At 40.9% G+C, this 20,933-nt stretch overlaps 1 protein-coding gene across 3 annotated transcripts in view; it reads right to left on the reverse strand.

The window, feature by feature from the left end:
- Positions 1-20,933, reverse strand: part of cep350 (centrosomal protein 350) — a 217,244-nt gene that overhangs the window by 43,297 nt on the left and 153,014 nt on the right. For all 3 annotated transcript variants that reach the window (XM_041207879.1, XM_041207880.1, XM_041207878.1), the window contains exons 26-27: positions 19,838-19,984; positions 17,894-18,069 (exon numbers count right to left, since the gene is read on the reverse strand). In XM_041207879.1, coding sequence (XP_041063813.1) covers positions 17,894-18,069; positions 19,838-19,984 — 323 coding nt within the window. The remainder of the gene's footprint in view (positions 1-17,893; positions 18,070-19,837; positions 19,985-20,933) is intronic.

The following is a 20,933-nucleotide window of genomic DNA, read 5'->3' on the forward strand; positions in this document are numbered from 1 at the left end:
GATTTTTCAGCTGTTAATGCTTCTAATGTCTGGAAGGAAGAGATGTGCAAAACTTGTTGCATTATGCATAGTTACTCAGATAACAAATGTCTTCACATTGAAGAACCCCAATGAAAAGGTTAATGAAATGATGTGTGCTCAATATACTACAATCTTCATCTCAAGTGCACACTATACACATATCACACTTTCCCATCCCCAAAAGCATTCAGCCTCTGGAATGATTGTGGGAAGAGATCCGATTATCAATTTATTACACATCATCAGTACATGGAAGACAGATTCTATAAAATTTCTCAGCTTCGATGAAAGAAACCGCAGCACCATTCTTCCAAATTAGTTTTGTAATCTTTCACAAGGGAATGGGAAAGGGCATCAAGTAGCTCAAGTACAAAAGAAAAACACTGTGGATGCTGGAAATCTGAAATAAGAACAAAAAAATGCTGGAAATAATCAGCAGGTCAGGCAGCATCTGGGAAGAGAGAGAGAGTTAATGTTTCAGATCGAGGTGACCTTTCGAAAGCTGAAGGAGATATTCTTTATTTGAAGCAGAATTTGGAAGGATGCAAAATGACCCAATTGGTGCTGTCTCTTGGTACAGTTAGATGTTGCCTATCTTTTTAAGGTCACGGCCTTTTCATGGTTGAGGGGACTTTACAAGCAGATTTAAAAGAACCACAAGGTGAACAGGGGAGGAGATCAGGGAGAAGGGGGGGTCGGTGCAAAAATGTTTTCTTCAACTGCCTGCATGATTCAGGGTCACTAAGTCACTGATGTTGCCTTGGGTTTGGGTTTGCCAGTTTGTTTTTTATCGCCTAACAATAATTTTATATTGATCCATCCTATTTAGTTTACCTTCCTTGTGGCTAAGGTAAATCTGAAATATACAGCTTTCAGAAACGTTTGCACAGTAGCTGGCATAGATTTATGCCAATATGTACATAGAAGGGCCAGGGCAGATTACAGTCATGCTGGAGATAATCCTCAGACTTCAGTGTCACTCATTGAAATGTTTCAGCGTGATCTCTATGAACTCAAAATGATCTTTCCCCAAGAAGGAAGCTTCTAAAAGCTCAAACTCTTGGGAATGATTACACGGATAGACTTATAAACAAGTCTGGTGGACAGGAACAACAGAGTGAGGTACCATCAGCATAGGGTTTGTTGGTCAACGTCACATTAAATATTTGAGGGTAGAGTTTCCACTTTGGGCGCAATCTTTGTAAGTGATCTGGCCACAAATTGCATTTAAATTGCATGCGCACAGGTTTCTATTCAGCTTCATTTGCATACCACTGAATCACAATCAGGCAGCATTTTAGATTGTAATTTTTAAAAATTTTGTTTCTAAAGGTACTCAGATATACAAGACTCGGCACAGTTTGCTTAATGCAGCTGAAACGGGGATTCACACAAAAGAGTATTTTAATCTAACTGTCTTCAATCCATCATATGTGGGAAATCTAATTTTAAAAACGCTGAAAATAGTTTTAAAAAATATATACAGATACATTTACTAATTATATTGGGGTACAGTCAAGTTTCTTAGTGAACTGGGAAAAAATCAAAAGCTTTCAAAACATGCCAATTGTTCTTTTGTTCCTGATCGCAAGAGACCAGCTAATATTTACGGCCTCCTTAACAGTTTGCAAAGGAGCACAATTAGCAGAAAGTTCCAATGATGATTAGTTCATCCTGTGGGAGGATGCCAGCTTCTATCACAACCCAGTGCAACAGATCACAGAAAATTAATTTCCACTAAATGCTATTTACGTTAATGCCCTTTAGGGAAGAAAATCTGCCGTCCTTACCTGGACTGGCTTACATGTGACTCCAGACCCACAGCAATGTGGTTGGCTCTTAAATGCCCTCTGAACAAGGGCAATTAGGAATGGGCAATAAATGCTGGCCTAGCCACATCCCACGAATGAATGAATGAATGAATAAGTTTTTTAAAAACTTAAAATTCCACAATCCTTTGCAATAGTTTCCAATTCCAGGCGAATTGCACTGAAAACAGTACAATCCAGCAGGAAGGCCAGACTATAATATCTAAATTCACAGCATTAAAGTGTACAAGGTAAAGAGAGCATGAATTAAACTGGATGAGAGTGAAATGTCCTAACACTTTTGTGACGTGACAATTTCTCTCCAATGATGATGGTCCATGCAATTTAATGTCGAGGTTAACAAAAAAAACTATTTAAAACAAGTCAAGTTTACAGCACAGTAATTGCAGGATCTGTATTCTTTTGCACTATATCTGCAGTGGTATATTTGTGTTACAAATTTGTTTCTATTTAAAATAGTTTCGTAGGATTGTGAGCATCACTGGCTAGGTTAGCATTTATTGCTCATCCTTAATTGCCCTTAAGGAGATGTTGGTGTGCTGCCACCTTAAATCGCTGCAGTCCATGTGGTGTAGGTGCACCCACAGTGCTGAGAGGGAGGGAGATCCAGATTTTAGACTCAACGACAGTGAAGGAACAGTGATATAGTTCGGAGTCAGGTTGGAGGGGAACTTGCAGTTGGTGGTGTTTCCATGTGTCTGCTGCACTTGTCCTTCTAGATGGTAGAGACCATGGGCTGTTAAAAGAACTTGGTGAGTTGCTGCGGTGCATCTTGTTATATGGTGCACACTGCTGTCGCTGTGTGCTGAGAGTGAAGTGAATTAAGGTTTAAAGTTGGTGGATAGGGTGCTGATCAAGTAGGCTGCTTTGGCCTGGATAGTGTTGAGTTTCTTCATGTTGTTGGGGCTGCACTCATCCAGACAAGTGGAGAGCATTCCATCACACTCCTGACTTGTGCCTTGTAGATGGCGGACAGGCTTTGGGGAGTCAGGAGGTGAGTTACACGTCGCAGGGTTCCTAGTCTCTGATCTGCTCTTGTAGCCACAGTATTTACATGGCTGGTCCAGTTAAGTTTCTGGTCAATGGTAACCCCCCCCAGGACATTGATGTGTCCTGTCATCAGTGCCAGCTGCTTTTTCCTTGAAAACTGAACAGGAAGAAAATGGTAAATTAACACCTCCGCACCAGATCCTTTACAGTAGAAACACCAATAAACAATTTTCAAAAATACTGATGCCAAATCAAGAAGCGGGGGATGGAATTGTATTTCAGTTCAGTGGGGGAAAAAGATGCAGAAATGCAGCAAAGTAACCAACTCGATGCTGAATGCAGTTTAAAGCAAAATAAAAAAGGAAGATCAAATAGTTCAGAGGCAGAATCAAACACAAATCAGCAATAAACACAGAATTCCTGCCGTAGCTGGAATCTTCCCATCTGCCTGTAAGCATGTCCAATGTGCTGGTTAATGCAGCATTGTGCCCTGGAAATATTTGTACTTTCAATTTTTTTTTAATAAATTACAACTTTAAATCAAGATTTGAGGCCTGCCAGCAATATTTCAAGTGGCAGGCAATTAAACAAAAGTAGTTATAGTTACATATGCATTTTGCAAACATTCTATAAGGGTGAATACTGTGAGAATTATATCCAGATTTATTTTAGGAAAACTTAAGTGCACAAGAGAATGAAAATGGAAAAATCTCAAGTGCTCACCAAAGACACATTTGCACTGTTAAAGGGGCACTGCTACCTGAAAATTCAGGTTTGCAATACAAATTTAGATACATAACTTAAAGGTGCATGAAACAAAATCAGCAAGCTGCAGCTTTGCCACATTTCCAACAGTCCTATTCAAAATTTTAAACAATTCAAACTTCAATAATGTTCCGTTGGCATGAGCTCAGGATTTTTTGGGGAAGTTTAACCACTCGCTTCCATGTTAATGCCCCTTTAATAAGCATGCTTCAGTCAACTGCAAAGTCTACAATACATTGCCAGCCAGCAGCTTGGCACATCTACGTGAAGCCACAACCGAGAGATAGAGGAACTCAAAATTTTCTCTGCACAATTCTCTCCCCTCATCCCACCACCGACCCCCACACCACCCACGTGCATGTGATGAAACAGAGCATGCTCGATCAGTGAGAAGCAGAGGTTGCACAGTACCTGACCAGCTGGTTGTAGATGTACAGCTGGAATTTGGGATGTAGGTTGGGGAAACAGACACTGAGAGAAGCCCAGTGATGAGACGTAAAGACAGAGAAGAAGTAGTGAACAGGAGAGCAGTGTCTACAAAAAGGAGGCAAAACAGGAAAAAAAAAGACAACAGCTGAGTTCATTCTTTAGATACTCTAAAGAAAACCTCACATTTTAAGCAGAATTTCCACTTAATGCATAAAACTATTTGGTATCCAACCTCCGTACATCTTTTGCCTCATTCTAATTCCTTTGGCTAGGATTCTAGGACTTCAAGTGGCAACGGTGCTCATCAAAGCTGACATCTCTTTTCAATGGGGGCAGGGGACGAGAGTGGGAAACTCAAGTACTGTACTACAGCTACGATCCTAATAGACCAACCACAGCTTACAAACCCACCTGAAAAAGGGTGAGAGTATCAACCAGCATTGTGATCGGAATCTACAATTACAGTTGATGTGAAGAAATGCTCCTCAATACTACTTTCTCAAGGGTATTAGAGTTTTGTTTGTGCGTTGACAAACCCCCTCTCAGAACTAGACAATGGGAAACAGAAGAGGTGAATTAAAACAATGGTCCAATACTGCCCCAATCCCATTTCATTTCACTCCCAATGTCAACACTCTATCATCAGGTGACTCCAATGGGGTGAATAAGGGTCTCTCCCAGGGCAGAGCTCTCCACCTCCAACCAACCATTGTTGTTGGCAAAGAGCGTAAATTTAGTCTTTGACTGTAATTACTGTGATAAGAATGTGATGACTTGCAGAACTTTCCAGAAACATCCCAGGGATTCTAACTTTTGCTGATCCAGATACAGAGACTGGGGCCAGACAGACACAGGACTGTAATTCACATTGGACAGCAAAGGGTTGCCACCTTCCTCCTTTTTAGTTTTTGGAATGGTGAGATTTGGCTCAGGTAGCAAGGCTTGCATAGATGTGACCCTCACTTTGCAAAACCAACAAAGAGGGCCTGAAACAAGTAGAAGCTGGTGAAATGAAATGGATACCACAACGCTGCCAAGTCTACAAGGGTTAAAATGTAAAGAATATTGTATAAACCCCTGCACAAAGTAGTGACACCTGCTGAAATTGTCCTGTCTACTCTCTCTCAAAATGTCAATTATAATTTTACTTTAAAAAATGCAGTAGATCATAAATGATACCTTAAGAGCCATTTAAAAGTATGCACTGCCCCTCCCCTGCTTGCCGCATAGCATTCTCAAATTGAAAGGGCACGCGTTTGGTAATTTACCTCCAACTGGTAGTGAGCTGAATTTACCCACTCGTGATTTAGCCTTTGATTCTTTATCCTCTCATGTTGTGAAGTATAGGGGTCTTCAAATACTACTTCCCCATCATGAACAGCTTATCAGGTGAGGAATTACAGGCTTGGTTTTAACACTCCATGGCACAGTACATTTGTGCTACATAGAAGGGTGCCAATGGGATGTGAGACAATAATTTCAAACCCACAGTTCAAGTAGAACACATCACTGAATCTTTCGGAAACAAACATTCAGAACTTTATAGTACCACTGCAGAGAAACCACCTGTTAACAGCAATAATGCCAGATACAAGACGGAAACAGAAGTTGTGAGGGTTAGATAGGGCAAGCTCCATTTACATGCACGCCACTTCAACAAGGGCACAACACTACAGAAACAACACAATAGTCCACTTGTTAGTTGAAGCCACTTAATTCAAATTATCTGATACTTTTTGACCACTTTACATTATTTATGTTCATTATTTAATTCAAAATATTAGTTCATTATATTTTGTCTTAAATGCAACTAACTCCAAATATGGGACAACCACAAACCCCATGCATTTGATCAGCAGCTTGTGAAAAAACTGCTTTTAGAAATTACAAATTAAAACCGCACTGGACTAATTGGGATGACGCTTGATCTGATTCCACAAGTAAGAGTGCCATAGTGAAACACTAAAGCCTTCCCCACCCAAAGAAAATGGGGGAGGATGCTCTTTTTGTCACTATGAAAGCTCGAGTTAAATAAACCTAGCTGTAACATGCTTTCAGAGGGTCACATCAATGGATCCTTTAGCTGCACACTTTTAAAATGGAGGTAGTTTAAACTAATCCTGATTCCCTGACAAGTTATATAGGGCAACATTTCAGGTTTTACTGTGAAGCTGTGTGTCAGTTATCAATTACTGATCAGTCTTTGACTTGAGAACAGTCACAGAGCCAGAAAATTAAAACAAGCACCAACTTATATTTATATAGTGCCTTTAACATAATGAAATGTCCCAAAACGCTTACAAAAACATTATAAAACAAAGGCATCAAGCCACCGAAGGAGATATTAGGTCAGATGACTAAAAGCTAGGTAGATTTTAAGGAGCCTCTTAAACAAGGAAAGTGAGGTACAGTGGCAGGGAGCTACAGGGAGATTATTCCAGAGCTTGCAACTGAAGGCATGGCCATTGATGGAGCAATTAACATTGAGGATGCTCAAGAGACCAGCATTAGAGAAGCGCAGATATCGGAGGTTGTGGAGCTGGAGGTGATTAAAGAGATACTGAGAGGGGCGGCCATGGAGGGATTTGAAGACAAGGATGAGAATTTTAAATCAGAGGCAAAACAAAGAGCTATTCAGGAGCCGCAACTAACATTTATGTAACATAGAAAACATCCCAAAGAACCTCACAGAGGCATAAGGAAAAAAATGAATGGAGATGATATTAGGAAGGTTGACCAAAAACTTGACTGAACAGTTGGGGTTAAACAAGTTCTTAAAAAAAAAAAAAAGGAGATAGAGAGGTTTAATGTGGCAATTCAGGAGCATGGGGTCCTGACATAGATGAAGGCATGGAAGCCAATGGAAGGGTAAAGGAAATCAGGGATGCACAAGAGGCTTGGATTGGAGGAATTCAGATACCTTAGAAGTTTACATAGATAGAGGAGGTTACAGGGATAGGGAGGGCAATGTCATGGAGCAATTTGAACACAAGGATAAGAATTTTAAACCAGAGTCATTGCTGGACCGGGAGGCAATGTAGGTCAGGAAGCACAGCCATGATGGATGAATAAGACTTGGTGCAAGTAAGGATATGGGCAGCAGAGATTGGATAAGCTCAAGTTAACAGAAGGTGCAAGATCGGAGTCCAGCCTGGAGGGCAATGGAATAGTCGAGGCTGGTGGTCACAAAAGCATGGATCAGCTGAGGCAGGAGGGAAGATGGGTGATATTATGGAGGTGAAAGTATGTGGCCCTGGCGATAGAGGATATCATTTGCAGCTTTGATGAAGGCAGGAACAGAAATCTGAAGAGATTCAAATACAAGATATTGATCAACTTTCAAAATTGGCATGCAATTTGTAAATTAACTTCATTATTGATAAATGTGAGGTGCTACATTTTGGTAGGAATAATCAGGATGTCAAATACTTCTTGTAAAACAAATGTCTAAATGGGGTACACGAGCAGAAAGATTTGGAGGGTACCGATAAACAAATTACTTAATGTAGTAACACAGGTTAATAATGTCCTAAAAAAAAACCAAAGAACTGTTGCACATTTCTAGAGGGATAGAACTGAAAAGCAGAGAATTTATATTAAATTTGTCCAGAACCTTAGTTATACCATACTTGGAATACTGTGAACAGTTCTGGTGTCCATAGTATAAAAAGGATATCTTGACATTGGAAAAGTTGCTAAAAAGATTTACAGAACTAAGGGGTTATTACCTATCATAAAAGATTGAACAGGTAGGGGTTCTTTTCTCTACAAAAGAGAAGACTGATGGGTGACTTGATTGAAGTCTTTACAATTATGCAAAGGTTTAATAGGGTAGATGTAGAGAAAATGTTTCCACTTGCAAGGAAAACCAGAACTAAGGGCTATAAATATTAATAAGTTGAATTCAAAAGAAATTTCTTTACCCGGAGAGAGTGATTAGAATGTGGAACTTTATACAGGGAGTAGTTGAGGTGACTAGAATCGATGCATTTAAAGGGAAGCTGGATAAACACATGAGGGAGAAAAGAGGATATATTAATGGTGTTAGATGAAGACGGGTGGAACAAGGCTCATGTGGAACACAAACACCACATGGACCTGTTACTGGTGCTCCAAAGCTGTGCAATACTTTGCAACTATGTAAGTTGAGATGGTTGTTAAAAAAGCATGCGAGGTTCTTGGCTTTATTAAGGCAGGTATTGAATACAAAAGCAAGGGAGTTATGCTAAACCTTTGTAAAACACTGGTCAGGTGTCAGCAGGAATAATGCATTCAATTCTGGGCACCATACTTTAGGAAAGATACCCATGCTTTGGCTTTAGTACTAGAATGGTAGTTCTGTGGAGTGACAGGAGAAGTTGGGGCTGTTCACCTTAGAGCATAAAAGGAGGGCTTTTTGATAGAGGCTTTCAAACTAACATAGTGTTTATAATGGTCTGCAATGAGAATAGCTGAGTCTGAAAGTATAAAAGCAGGGGTTCCTCAGTGCTGCTTGGTCTGCACTGAGTGCTGCTTTAAGTGCACAGTGTCAAGGTGGAAGTTTGTTGAGTGAGGAATTTAGGGAGGTGCTCCTTTCTTTTACTGCTTTTTTCAGCCTCCAGTAGCTGCTTCTTACTTTGGTACAGGAGAAGAAGCTGATTGGTGAATAACTGGCAAGTTATTTTACTTATTCTAATTGTAATAAATACTTTTTAAAGTTACAGTATGGCAGGTCAGCTCAGCCAAGTACAATGCGTACATCCTTTGGTATGTGGGAAGTCATGAACGCATCCAGGTGTCCTAGACAAACAAATATGCAGGAAGCATCACCAGCTGCAGAAGCTTGAGCTCAGGCTTTGGAACTTGAGTGCAGCTGGAATCACTGTTGTCCATCCATGAGGCAGAGAACTACATGCATAGTACGTTTAGGGAGCTGTTCACACCGCAGGTTAAGGGTGTGCAGGCAGAGGGTGAATGGATGACCATCAGGCAGTCGAAGAGAACAAGGCAGGTATTGCAAGAGTCCCCTGAGTCTATCTTGCTTTCTGATCAGTTTTCCATTTTAAATACTGGTGAGGGTGATGGTTTCTCAGGGGAATGCAGCCAGAACCAAGTCCGTAGCACCATGAGTGGTTCAGCTACACAGGAGGGGAGGAAGAAGAATGGAAGAGCAATAGTGATAGGGGATTCAATAGTCAGGAGTTCAGAAAGGTATTTCTGCAGCTGTAAACATGACTCCAGGTGTGTTGCCTCCCTGGTGCAAAGGTCAAGGATGTCACTGAGTGGCTGCAGAACATCCTCTGTGGGAGGGTGAGCAGCCAGAGGTCCTGGTCCACATTGGTATCAATGACATAGGTAGGAAGAGGGATGGGGTTCTGAAAGATGATTTTAGGGAGTTATGAAGGAAATTAAAAAGCAGGGCCTCAAAAGCAGTAATCTCAGGATTACGCCCAGGGCCATGTACTAGTGAGCACAGGAGTAGGAGGATTGAGCGATTCAACATGTGGCTGGAGAATTTATGTAAGAAGTGGGACATCAGATTTCTGAGGCATTGGAACCTGTTCTGGGGAAGGTGGTACCTGTACAAGTTGGATGGGTTACACCTTAACAGGACCGGAACTAATATTCTTGCAGGGAGATTTGCTACTGCTGTTGTGGAGGGTTTAAACTAGCTTGTCAAGGTGATAGGAACCTGGGGGGGTGGGGGAGCACAAATTGAAAGGAAATAAAGCTGGTAACAGGAAGTAAAAAAAAGTAGCAAGTGCAATTAAAGGCTGGTGGAACAAAGACAAGCATCAACTAGGCTTAGAATGTGGAATAATGTCAAAAAGACAAAGTTAAAGGTGCTCTACCTGAATGCACACAGCATTCACAACAAGGTAGATGATTTAAAGGCACAAATAGAGGTAAATGGCTATAATCTAATTGTCATTACAGAAACATGACTACAGGGTGACCAAGGCCGGGAACTGAATATTTAAGGAGATTCAAAATTTAGGAAGGACGGGAAAAAGAAAAGGAGGTGGTGTTGCATTGATAATAAGGGATAGAATCAGACATTAGTAAGGGAGGATTTCAGATCGGAAGAACAAAATATGCAATCTGTTTGGAAGGAGTTAAGAAATAGCAAAGGGCACCAAACATTGGTAGGAGTTGTTTATGGGCCACCAAACAGTAATGGTAGTGTGGGGCATGGTATTAATTAAGAGATTAGAGACATGTGTAGCATGGGTAATACAGTGATCATGGGTGACTTCAATCTGCATATGGACTGGGTAAGACCAATGAGCACTAACACTGTGGAGGACAAGTTTCTGGAGCGTGTTAGTGATGGTTTTCTAGAGCAAAATGTTAAGGAAAGTGTAGAGAACAGGCTATTCCAGCTCTAGTATTATGTAATGAGAAAGGGCTAATTAATAATCTTGTTGTAAAAGATGAGTGACCATAATGTGACAGAATTTTACATTATGTTTGAACGTGAGGTAATTCAATCTAAAGCAAGGGTGTTAAATTTGAACAAAGGAAATTATGAAGGTATGAGGGGAAAATTGGTTGAGGTGGATTGGAAAATATATTAAAAGGTATGATGGTACAAGGGCAACGTACAGCCTTTAAGGAATGATCTCACAGTTTACAGCAACTATACATTACTTCAAGCAACAAAAACCCAAAAAGCCAGTCAACTGTGGCTAACAAAGTAAGTTAAGGATTGTATAAGATTAAAAGAAAAGGCCTATAAAGTTGCCAGAAATAATAGCAAACCTGAGGATTAGGAGCATTTTAGAATACTGCAAAGGAGGGCCAAGAAATTGATAAAGAAAGGGAGAATAGTATATGAATGTAACGGAGCAAAAAACAAAAAGACTGTTAAAGCTTCTATAGGTATGTAAAAAGGAAATGTTTGGCGAAGACAAATGTGGGTCCATTACAGGCAGAGTCAGGAGAATTTATAATGGGCAATAGAGAAATGGCAGAGAAGCTAAATGATTACTTTGTGTCTGTCTTCCCTGAGGAAGATACAAGAAATCTCCCAGAGTTAGAAATCCAAGGGACTAGGGAAAATGAGAAATTAAAAGAAATTAGCGTCAATAAGGAGGTTGTATTGGAGAAATCAATGGGACTGAAGGTTGATAAGTCCCCAGACCTGATATTCTACATCCCAGAATGTTGAAAGGGGTAGCTATGAAGATAGTGAATGCATTGGTGGTTGACTTCTAAAATTCTATAGATTCTGGAATGGTTGCTGCAGATTGGAAGGTAGCAAATGTCACCCGACTATTTAAGAAGGGAGGGAAAGAGAAAACAAGGAACTACAGACCTATTAGCTTTACATCAGTAGTAGGAAAAATGCTGGAATCTGTTATAAAAGGTGTAATAAATGGACATTTGGAGAATAATAATCTGATTGAGCATAGTCAACATGGATTTATGAATGGGAAATCATGTTTGACAAATATGTTGGAATTTTTTGATAATGTTGCTAACAGAATTGATAAAAGGGGTTCAGTGGACATAGTGTACTTGGATTTTGAGAAGGCTTTTGATAAAGTCCCCCACAGGAGGTTAGCTCGCAAAATTAAAGCACATGGGATAGGAGATAATACACTGGCATGGATTAAGGGTTGGTTAACAGGCAGAAAACACAGTAGGAATAAACGGGTCATTCTCGCGTTGGCAGGCTGTGACTAGTGGGATACTGCAAGGATCAGTACTTGGGCCCCAGATGTTGAAAATATATATTAATGATTTGAACATGGGACCAAATGTAATATTTCCAAGTTCCAAGATGACATGTGTGTTGTGAGGAAAACGCAAAGTGGTTTCAAGAGGATTTGGACAAACTTGGTGAGTGGGCAAGAACATGGCAGACAGAATATAATGTGAAAAAATGTGAGATTATCCACTTTGGTAGGAGGAACAGATGTGCAGAGTACTTCTTAAATGGTGAGAGATTAGAAAGTGTAGATGTACAAAGGGATCTCACCAATAATTTACTGAAAGCTAACATCCAGGTGCAACAAGCAATTAGGAAGGCTAGTGGTATGTATGTTAGCCTTTACCACAAGATGATTTAATTACTGGCATAGTGAAGTCTTGCTTCAATTGTACAGAATTTTGGTTAGATCGCACCTGGAATACTATGTGCAGCTTTGGTCCCCATATCTTAGGAAAGATATTATTACCATAGAGGGAGCGCAATGAAGGCTCATCAGACTTGTTCCCGGGATGGTGGAAATGTCCTATGAAGAAAGATTGGGGAAACTGGACCCATATTCTCTAGAGTTTCGAAGAATGAAAGGTGATCGCATTGAAACCTCCAAAATATTTAAAGGGATAGATAGGGTAGATGCAGGTAAGATGATTCCCCTGGCTGGGGAGTCTAGAACAGGGGACACCATTTCAAAATAAGGGGGAAGACACTTAGGACTGAGATGAAAGAATTTTTTTTTACTCAGAGGGTTGTGGATGTTTGGAATTCTCTACCCCGGAGGGCTATGGAAGCTCAGTCATTGGCTATTTTTAAAGCAACAATTGACAGGTTTCCAAATACGAATGACATAGAGGGATATGAGGGTAGTGTGGGGAAAAAGACATTGAAGTGGATGATCACCCATGGTTATACTGAATGGCAGAGCAGGCTCGATGGGCTGAATGGCCTACTCCCGCTCCTATGTTCCAAGGTAAGTGTTGTGCTGGATAGCTCACCCAGTGTGTTCCAGGTGCTCCCAAATCTTCCCTTGAAATTCAAGGAACGTAATCAGGGATTTTAATCAGGGGAACAGCCAAAATGAGAGGGTAGAAGTAGTTAGACATTTGAAATGCAAATTCAAATCACTTGATAAGTCTTTTTCCAAAGGATAGATACTGAAGAAAATGAGATTGAAAGGAGATGTTTGACATGGATTGTGAAGAATACAAGGAAGTGGTTGGAAACAACCGAGACGGCAGGGAGACCATCAAAGACAGCCAGAAGAGGTTGCGTGTAGAGAGAGATTAAGTGAAGACAGGAAGTCAGCAAATTCAGAAGAGAGGCAAAGGAAGCCAAGGAAGATTATTGAAATCACTGAGGAAGATGATTCATCAGTACAGAGGCTGAGGGGAAAAAAGGAGAACTTGGAAGGACTCTCAAGGTGGGACACGGGTGGGGTAGATAATAGGACTTTCGAGAGGTGTCAGAGTGGAAATAGGTGAAAAGTTTAAAGGAAGAGAAGACATTTGAGGGCAGGGGGTAGAAACCAAGATCCCTTGATGATAAGGATCACACCAACACACAGCGTTTTAGTAAAGCACAGCAGACAGGGAGGCTTCAGTAAGGAGGCAAAACGCCACCATCTGTACACTATAGTTTCAGTCACAGCTAGGATGTCAAAAAAACATTCAAAATAAGGATGTGAATTGCAAGGATCTGGCTTCTGATCCAATGGGCATTTTGGAAAGAAATATGGAGAGGGATGGTGATTGATTCACTGGCAAAGGTGACATGAGTGGGTCAGGAAAGAGACAGGCAATGCTCCTCAATGGGGGAAAAGTTGGCAACTAGAAGACAGGGCAATTGTGGTTTCTGCTCATAGGTAGGCAGCAACAGGCATTTCAATGGGCCTTTCAGAGAATATTAAGGGTGGCACAGAGAGGATCTGTGGTCCTCGTTGAAGAGGGTACAAGCCTAGAATAGCAGAAGAATAGGAAGTTTGAGGAGTAGTGCAGCAATGATCAGCTGAGGCAGGGGTCCACAGCAGCAGCCAATATGCGCACATGAATAGACAGAAGGACTTTGGCTTACATAAGCAAGACAGGGACAATTGAAACCTACTTTCTAAACCATGCCTATGCTTTCCAAAAGCACTTAAGTTTTGCTAAATACACTTCTATAACCAGCCATGGCTTCATCCTCCTCAACAATCATTTTAAGCAAGTTTTCTGTCATTAATTCCAATCCTCAGGTAATTCCTTTCCAATTTCACATTACTACTTTCACTATGTAACTCCTGTTTTTACAAGTTACAGAAGAATGATCACTAATCAGTTTTGGGCTGTGAAATTCCTCTACCCTTTTAGATAGCTGCAATATTATTTTGCTATCATCATCAAACCCAAGAAGCAATGGCAGAAGCCCACAAATTAATACATACTTTTGTCAGCACTTTTGTTCTGAGATGTTTTTGCCCATTTTTAAGTTGGAGTATTGAATTACAACTACACAAAAATCTTGCTAATAGAATGTGGGCCCACATTTTGAAAGGTGAAAGACCGTCCCAACCCAGAGGTTAACACCAAGTACTGTTAGTTTGTACAAGCCTGAAGATGAATGAGAACTGCACACAAACAGCCCATGAAATCGTGCAAGATTCAAATCAATGCATTCAAACTGGAGAGTTGTTGCAAAGGTCAGACCTGATCTGTAAATTGACATCACTCTACCGCTCTTATGGCAGCAGATATTTACAGGCATCGTGTAGGACAATTTCAGAAAGTCTTTGAACATACTCAGCCATTTAATTCATTTCACGTATAAAGCTACTCAAGTCTCTTGACAAATGAAAGCTTAATAAATGTTTGATTTTCATGACTAAATGTTCAACCAAACAAGGAGGCTTTTTATTTCAAATTTATCTCAAAGTTTATCTTAAAGATTAGGCTTTTGTTAATTTTCCAAAATTCTTGTTCAAACTGTGAAAGCTGTCTGTAAGATCTCCATTTTTGAAGTGGGATATTCCTTTAATATTTCCTCCAAAATTTCTGCTTTTAGTTCATTTAGATTACTGGAATTACTCTTGACAACCAACTCTGTAATTTACAAGTCTTGTACATGGTTTCCATCATTCCCACGGTTACTCTGTTTTGCTTCTCAGCTGGTCTCATTGGTTACCAGTAGCATTGCAGATAAACTGGTTTCTTCATGAGGACAATACTCCTGTGAGTTCAGTCATATTGCAGAAAAAGTACAATGTCTTCCAACAGCCCAAGCAGGCCCATCTTCCTAAGAGTGCTGTCTGAAATTTCCATTAGATCTGCCACCAGGACAATCAAGAAATAGGGGAAGTGAAGTAATTAAAGACTCTGACCTTATAAAGGTCCATGGGCATAACCTTAAACGCACAGGGAGGATGGGGGTGGGGAGTTGAGCAGGGTCTGGACACAAAGTGAGAGAGAAATTGCCAAGTCATTGCAATGTATTGACAAACCTATCATTCTAAGCCAAGAGCAGACCTTCAATGCAGGCCCATTTAACTGTCGCCATCAGGTTTTTCTTACTGCCTATCCTGGGGAACCTGCACATTTGTGCTGCCTTACTTTCTACAATCTTTGATAGCACCCATCTTAGTTCCATAGAAAGCATCCTCCTCCTAAAGCCACTGATCAGACCAATTCTTACAACTTGGAATTTTAACTCAAGATCCAAAAGCATTGTATCTATCTGACAATGTCCCAAGACATATTAACCACTGCCACTTTCTGCCCCATAGGATGCTGCCTGCAGAGCCTATCCACTAATGTGTGATCCAAAAGGAACAAGAAATGTTTCTCACTGTACTAACTAATTTCTCTGAAGGACATGTTTAACATATAAGCTCTAGCTTGTGGTACTTACCATCCTCAATCAGGCAGGGCACTTATGCCATCCAGCATCTTGCCAGCTGCACAGAGTGACTCCCTTTCCCAACTAGTACCCCCGCTCCCTGATCCATCCCCTCTTCCTCCTTCCTTTTGAAAACATGTTTTTCCTGCAGTAACTGCTCACCTCACAGCAGCTGTTATCAGGAACGGAGAAGCAGCTCAGCCCAGGTTTCTCAATTACCAATGTCATTTCCACAAAAGAATTGCCAGATGATGCATTTACAGCATGGCAAGCTTAGTGTGCATCTTGGCTGCTCCTCTGCCACCTCCCCCACCCACCCCCCATACACACACACAAACAAAGATTAGGAACAAGTAGACGTGCACAGCTGTCTCACATGTGTCTCAGCTGGTCCTAAATCATAACTGATCAAGGATTAATAGTCCATAAACTATGAAACTGATTGTTGACCAGTTAGTTTCTTGTGAAGGCAGCTTTTTATTTCTGATTGTAACCAGCAGAAACATCTCTTTCCTGCCCCTAGTCCTTGAAACAAAATCATTAGCTCAGGTAGAGTAGCATCATGACCCATGTCACTGTACTTTGGCTGCCTAGTTGCCATTTTAAAGAGTCCCTGATTATTTCTGCTCAAATCCAATAGGTTTCTGTGAGCGGGTGGCATCAGGAGGGTGGGGGTGAGGAGTCAAGCAGGATGTGGACATAGAGAGAGTGAGATTGCCAAGTCATTACAATGTATTGACAAGCCTAATCTTTCTAAGTAGCCGCCTCAAATCTTCATTCCCCTTTCCTTCCACTGAGAGACTTATTAGCTTGAGTCACTTCATTCACACTGTAGATACTTCAATCATCCCTTTACTTTGCTCAAGATATCAAGTTTGTCTTTTATCGGGCTTTAAAAATCTACAAATCCAAAATTATTTGCAACCCCCAGTTGCCAATAGAAAAATACATCAAAAGAAGAGTCTAAAGTTTGCAACCACCATTCACCATAGCATGTGCAATGATAGAGGGGAAGGAGAAACAGTATTTCACTGAGCAAGGGCTTCTTGCTTTGAACAATCAGCAGACAAATTTAATGAAACTAGCACAATTCTTGTCAGTTAAAGCAGAAATAAAATCCATCAAATTAGCACATCATTCCCATCTGATTTTTTCTAAGTAATGCTAACCCTGTATTAAACCTTGGTTTGACCGCATGCAATTCTGGTCGTCATATTACAAAATGAGATATCCTTTATATATAGAAATGTGGACACTCTGGAGAGGGTGCAGAGAAGATTTACAAGGGTGATTCCAAAAAGGTGTGGATATACATATCAAGAAAGGATTGACAGGCTGGGTCTCTTTTCTCTTGGAAAAAAAGCCTGAAGGATGACCGAATAGAGATATTTAAAATTATGAAAAGTTCTGCTAAGAGTGGACACAAAGACTGTGTTTTTTTTCTTGTGGGGAACAACATAACTAGATGTCATTTAGTTACCAATAAATCCAACAGGGAATTCAGAAAATAACTTCTTCACCCAAAGAAGGGTGAGAATGTGGAACTCATGACCACAGGGAGTGGTTGAAATGAATAGGCTGGATGCGTTTAATGGGAAGCTGGACAAACATATAAGGGAGAAGGGAACAAAGGGTTACGATGAGAAATGAGAAGAGATGGGAGGAGACTTGAGTGGAGAATATACATTGGCATGGGCTAGCTGGGCCAACTGGCCTGTTTCTGTTATGCATATTCCATATAATCCTATGTAATAAGAAAAAAAGCTTACACTAATGATGCAAAGCTGACAATTCCAGCTGGAACAACAATTCTAGTAAAAACTGTATGCACCTCCACTTCTCCACCACCTCCACTACCCAAAAGCATAGTGAGCTTTTCACCAGAGCAAGTCCTCACTCTCATGATGCAATTCCGTGAGTGTTGGGGTAAAGTGGGGTAAAGGGTGCTGATACAAAAGATGAGGGTAAGAAAAAAATACTTCCAGAGTTCTCAGGGAGGCCTACTTGGAAGGCAAGAGTGAGGTCACATTTGGACTTAGTTGCCCCATTCCTGAGGTCAAACGTCCCAACACTCGAAGGGATATTTGCGGAAACACGTTATCCAGCTGGCGTTGGGAAAGGAGGCGTGAAGTACTTTATATATTATATGTTGCCAATGTCAGTTCTCACTCCACCCATCCAGCACAACTTGCACTAGCTGACAAATGGCAGGCTGCAATGAAGTAGGTTAGGTTTACCAGGTTTTCACAGTGGTAGACACTACAAGAGGCCCCAACAAATAATTAAGTGTGTATCGTATTACTTTTCATCCATGTGGCTGCGCATCTTCTTTAGTTTTTGCATGATGCTGCTGGTCTCACTCCCCGAGATAGAAATAGGGGAGGGGCTCCTTGTCTCCACATCTGTCTGCAAAGGGCTGGAAACGTGGCTCACTTTAGAAACATTCTCTATCTCGAGTTGTTCTGTGTTCCGCTGCTCCTAGAACAATTTTTAAAAGGTTATAGAAAAGGAGAAATTGAACCTGAGAATGTACCAAGATGGGTCTGTGGGAAGGTTTAACAGGAACTGTGTTCTGGAATTTGTAGGGGGTAGAAAGGTGGAGGGATTCACCAGAATCAGTTTCTAGAACTAAAGAACATGCTGTCCTGTCTCAAGCAGGATGAGCTTTTTTGTTATTCAGGGGGAGGAAGTGCAACATATAAGAAATAATCGGTTGCATGCATGCACACAGCAATTGGAATACTGTATTCAGCTCTGGGCACTGCAGCTCAGGAAAGCCTTGGAGGGGCTGCAGCACAGATTCACCAGAATGATACTGGGGTTAAAAGGGTTAAATTATAACTAGGCTTGTAATCCATACCCGAGCATGAAAGATTAAGGAATGAGGTGTTTAAGATGATTAAAGGAGTTAATAGGATAGCTAGGGAAAAATAATTCTCTCTGGTGTGGGAGTCCAGAACAAGGGGACGTAATTTTAGGGTTAGCGCAACTAATGCTAGGCCATTCAGGAAACACTCAGGTGGTGGTAATGTCCCTGGACTAGCAATCCAGAGGCCCAGGTTAATGGGAATATGGGCTCAAATCCCACCACAGCAGCTGGTAGAATTTAAATTTGATTAATATAAAATCTGGAACTGAAAGATGGTTTCATGGTTACAATTACTGAGACTATCATTAATTGTTGTGAAAACCATCTGGTTCACTAATATCCTTTAGGGAAGGAAATTTGCCATGTTTGCCACCTTGGCCTACATCCAGGCCTACACCAATGTGGTTGACGCTTAGCTGCCCTCTGAAATGGCCTAGCAAGCCAGTCAGTGCAAGAGTAATTAGGTATGGGCAACAAATGCTGGCCTTGCCGGCAATGCCAGATCCTGTGAAAGGATTAAAAAAAGTGGAAATTCCAACTCTTGCCTTGTCCTGCCCCCACATTCAAAGAAAGCTGTTGGGGCTGGCAGTGATTTGAAAATTTCAAAATTGAGGCTGATGAGGTTTTTCTTTTAGTTGGGATATTTATTAAGGTTACAGAACCAAGGCAGGAAGACGAGTTGAGGTTTAGATCAATCATAACCCAAGTGAATGCAATACAGATTTGAGGTGCTCAGTTGCATACTCTTGTTCCTATGCACTGTGTTATCAAGTGTTAATGCTGTTAGACCATTCTATCAATGTAGGATGAGATCAGATTGGGTGAGGTAGGGTGGGAAGAGACTATTTTGGAGCAAAAGAAAAAACACTAACACAGACAGGTTGGGCTGAATGGTCTGTTTCTGTGCTGTCAGTTCTACAGAATGCCGAATAACACTCAATACATGAACACAAACAAAGGAGAGAAAGGTGATGGCAAAGTCAAAATACTTTCTAGGACACCAATGTTTATGTCTATGTATGCAGTTATAAATCCACAGAGACTTGACCCCTCAGAAGATTACATGTCAACATGTCATCACCTTCATAAAATTACCAAGGGGCTGAAGTTGACATTCCTCATCAACAGACTTATATTTTCATATTATATGCTTCTCCAGCTTTCCCTGTAAGAGGTCAAAATTTTCATTTACACTGTAGAATACAGGCTTGCTGAATAGCAAGCTCGTATTGTACATGATCGCCCCCAATAATACTCACGAATAAGTAATTCCTGACAAACGAATTATGATCATTTTCTTATTTTCAGAGTAACCATGTACTGAATAGTTCACGCGTGAACATCTTTTGCACATGGTATATAAGGTGGGTTACTGACCAGCTTGCTCTCTCCAGCCGATTTGAGTTTCTCCTGAATTTTGATGGTGGTCTGGCGCATGCGCTGGATCTCCTCCTGCTGTTTCAGGATCAGCTGCCTCTCCTTGCGAGCAGCCCTATTGGCTTCTTGGAGACGTTTGATTTCAGCCTGTGGCAAAAGTGGGGGTCACGTCAGAGAATGAGAAACAAATTGGAGCGAAGGAGGTGCAGACTGTCAACAATGGCTTGCTGTCATTTGACTAGGGACAAAAATGAGGTTAGGGTGCAGAACGCCACAGCCAAAGGTCTTACGAGTTACAAAGTCCAACACATTGTTTCACTAAAAATAAAGGTGGAATTGTGCATCTTTTACATTTGCTTATTCTGAAAATGTCATTTATTTGATAAGATTTGTGTGTAGCACTAATCAAAATGGATCAGTAGATCTCAGATGAAAAATTAACATGAAACATTAACTCTTTTTCTCTTTCCAAAGATACTGTCTAACTTTGAGTATTTCTAGTTTCTACTTTTATTTCACAGATCCCAGGTTTGTTTCCTGGTCAACAGTGAGTTAACCCACCTTATCTGGGTGGCTGAAATCTGAAAATGGTCCTCAGCACACTCGTGCTTAGGGGGCGGGGAAGGAGCAGGACAAACAGCCAGGATTTCCACACCTGAGGATTGTCAAGGAGCTCCCCCTGGAAAATTAGGAAGTGTGCCGAGTGAACACACAAACCAGCCTAATATAAAAGCAAAATACTGCAGATGCTGGAGATCGAAAATAAACACAAAAAGCTGGAAAACTGAGCTGGTCTAGCAGTATCTGTGGAGAGAGAATCAGAGTTAATGACTTATTTTCGGAATAGAATCTAGTCTGTGATGGGCTCCACAGGCAAATAACAAGGTAACATTTGCAGCCTGCGAGAAGCTACTTACGGATCGGCATCACCTGTGCCAACCATGTGCCAGCAAAAATCAGCAACTTCAGATTGAGGGAACAAAGTCTGTGGGATGGTCAAACCAGCAATTTATGAATGTGACAGGACAAAGGGAAACATGTGGAAATAGCTTCAGCACAAAGAAATACAGAACAAAGATTGGGCAATGTTTTAACT

The sequence above is a fragment of the Carcharodon carcharias genome, chromosome 16 (genome assembly GCF_017639515.1).
Source record: "Carcharodon carcharias isolate sCarCar2 chromosome 16, sCarCar2.pri, whole genome shotgun sequence".
Taxonomy (NCBI): Eukaryota; Metazoa; Chordata; class Chondrichthyes; order Lamniformes; family Lamnidae; genus Carcharodon; species Carcharodon carcharias.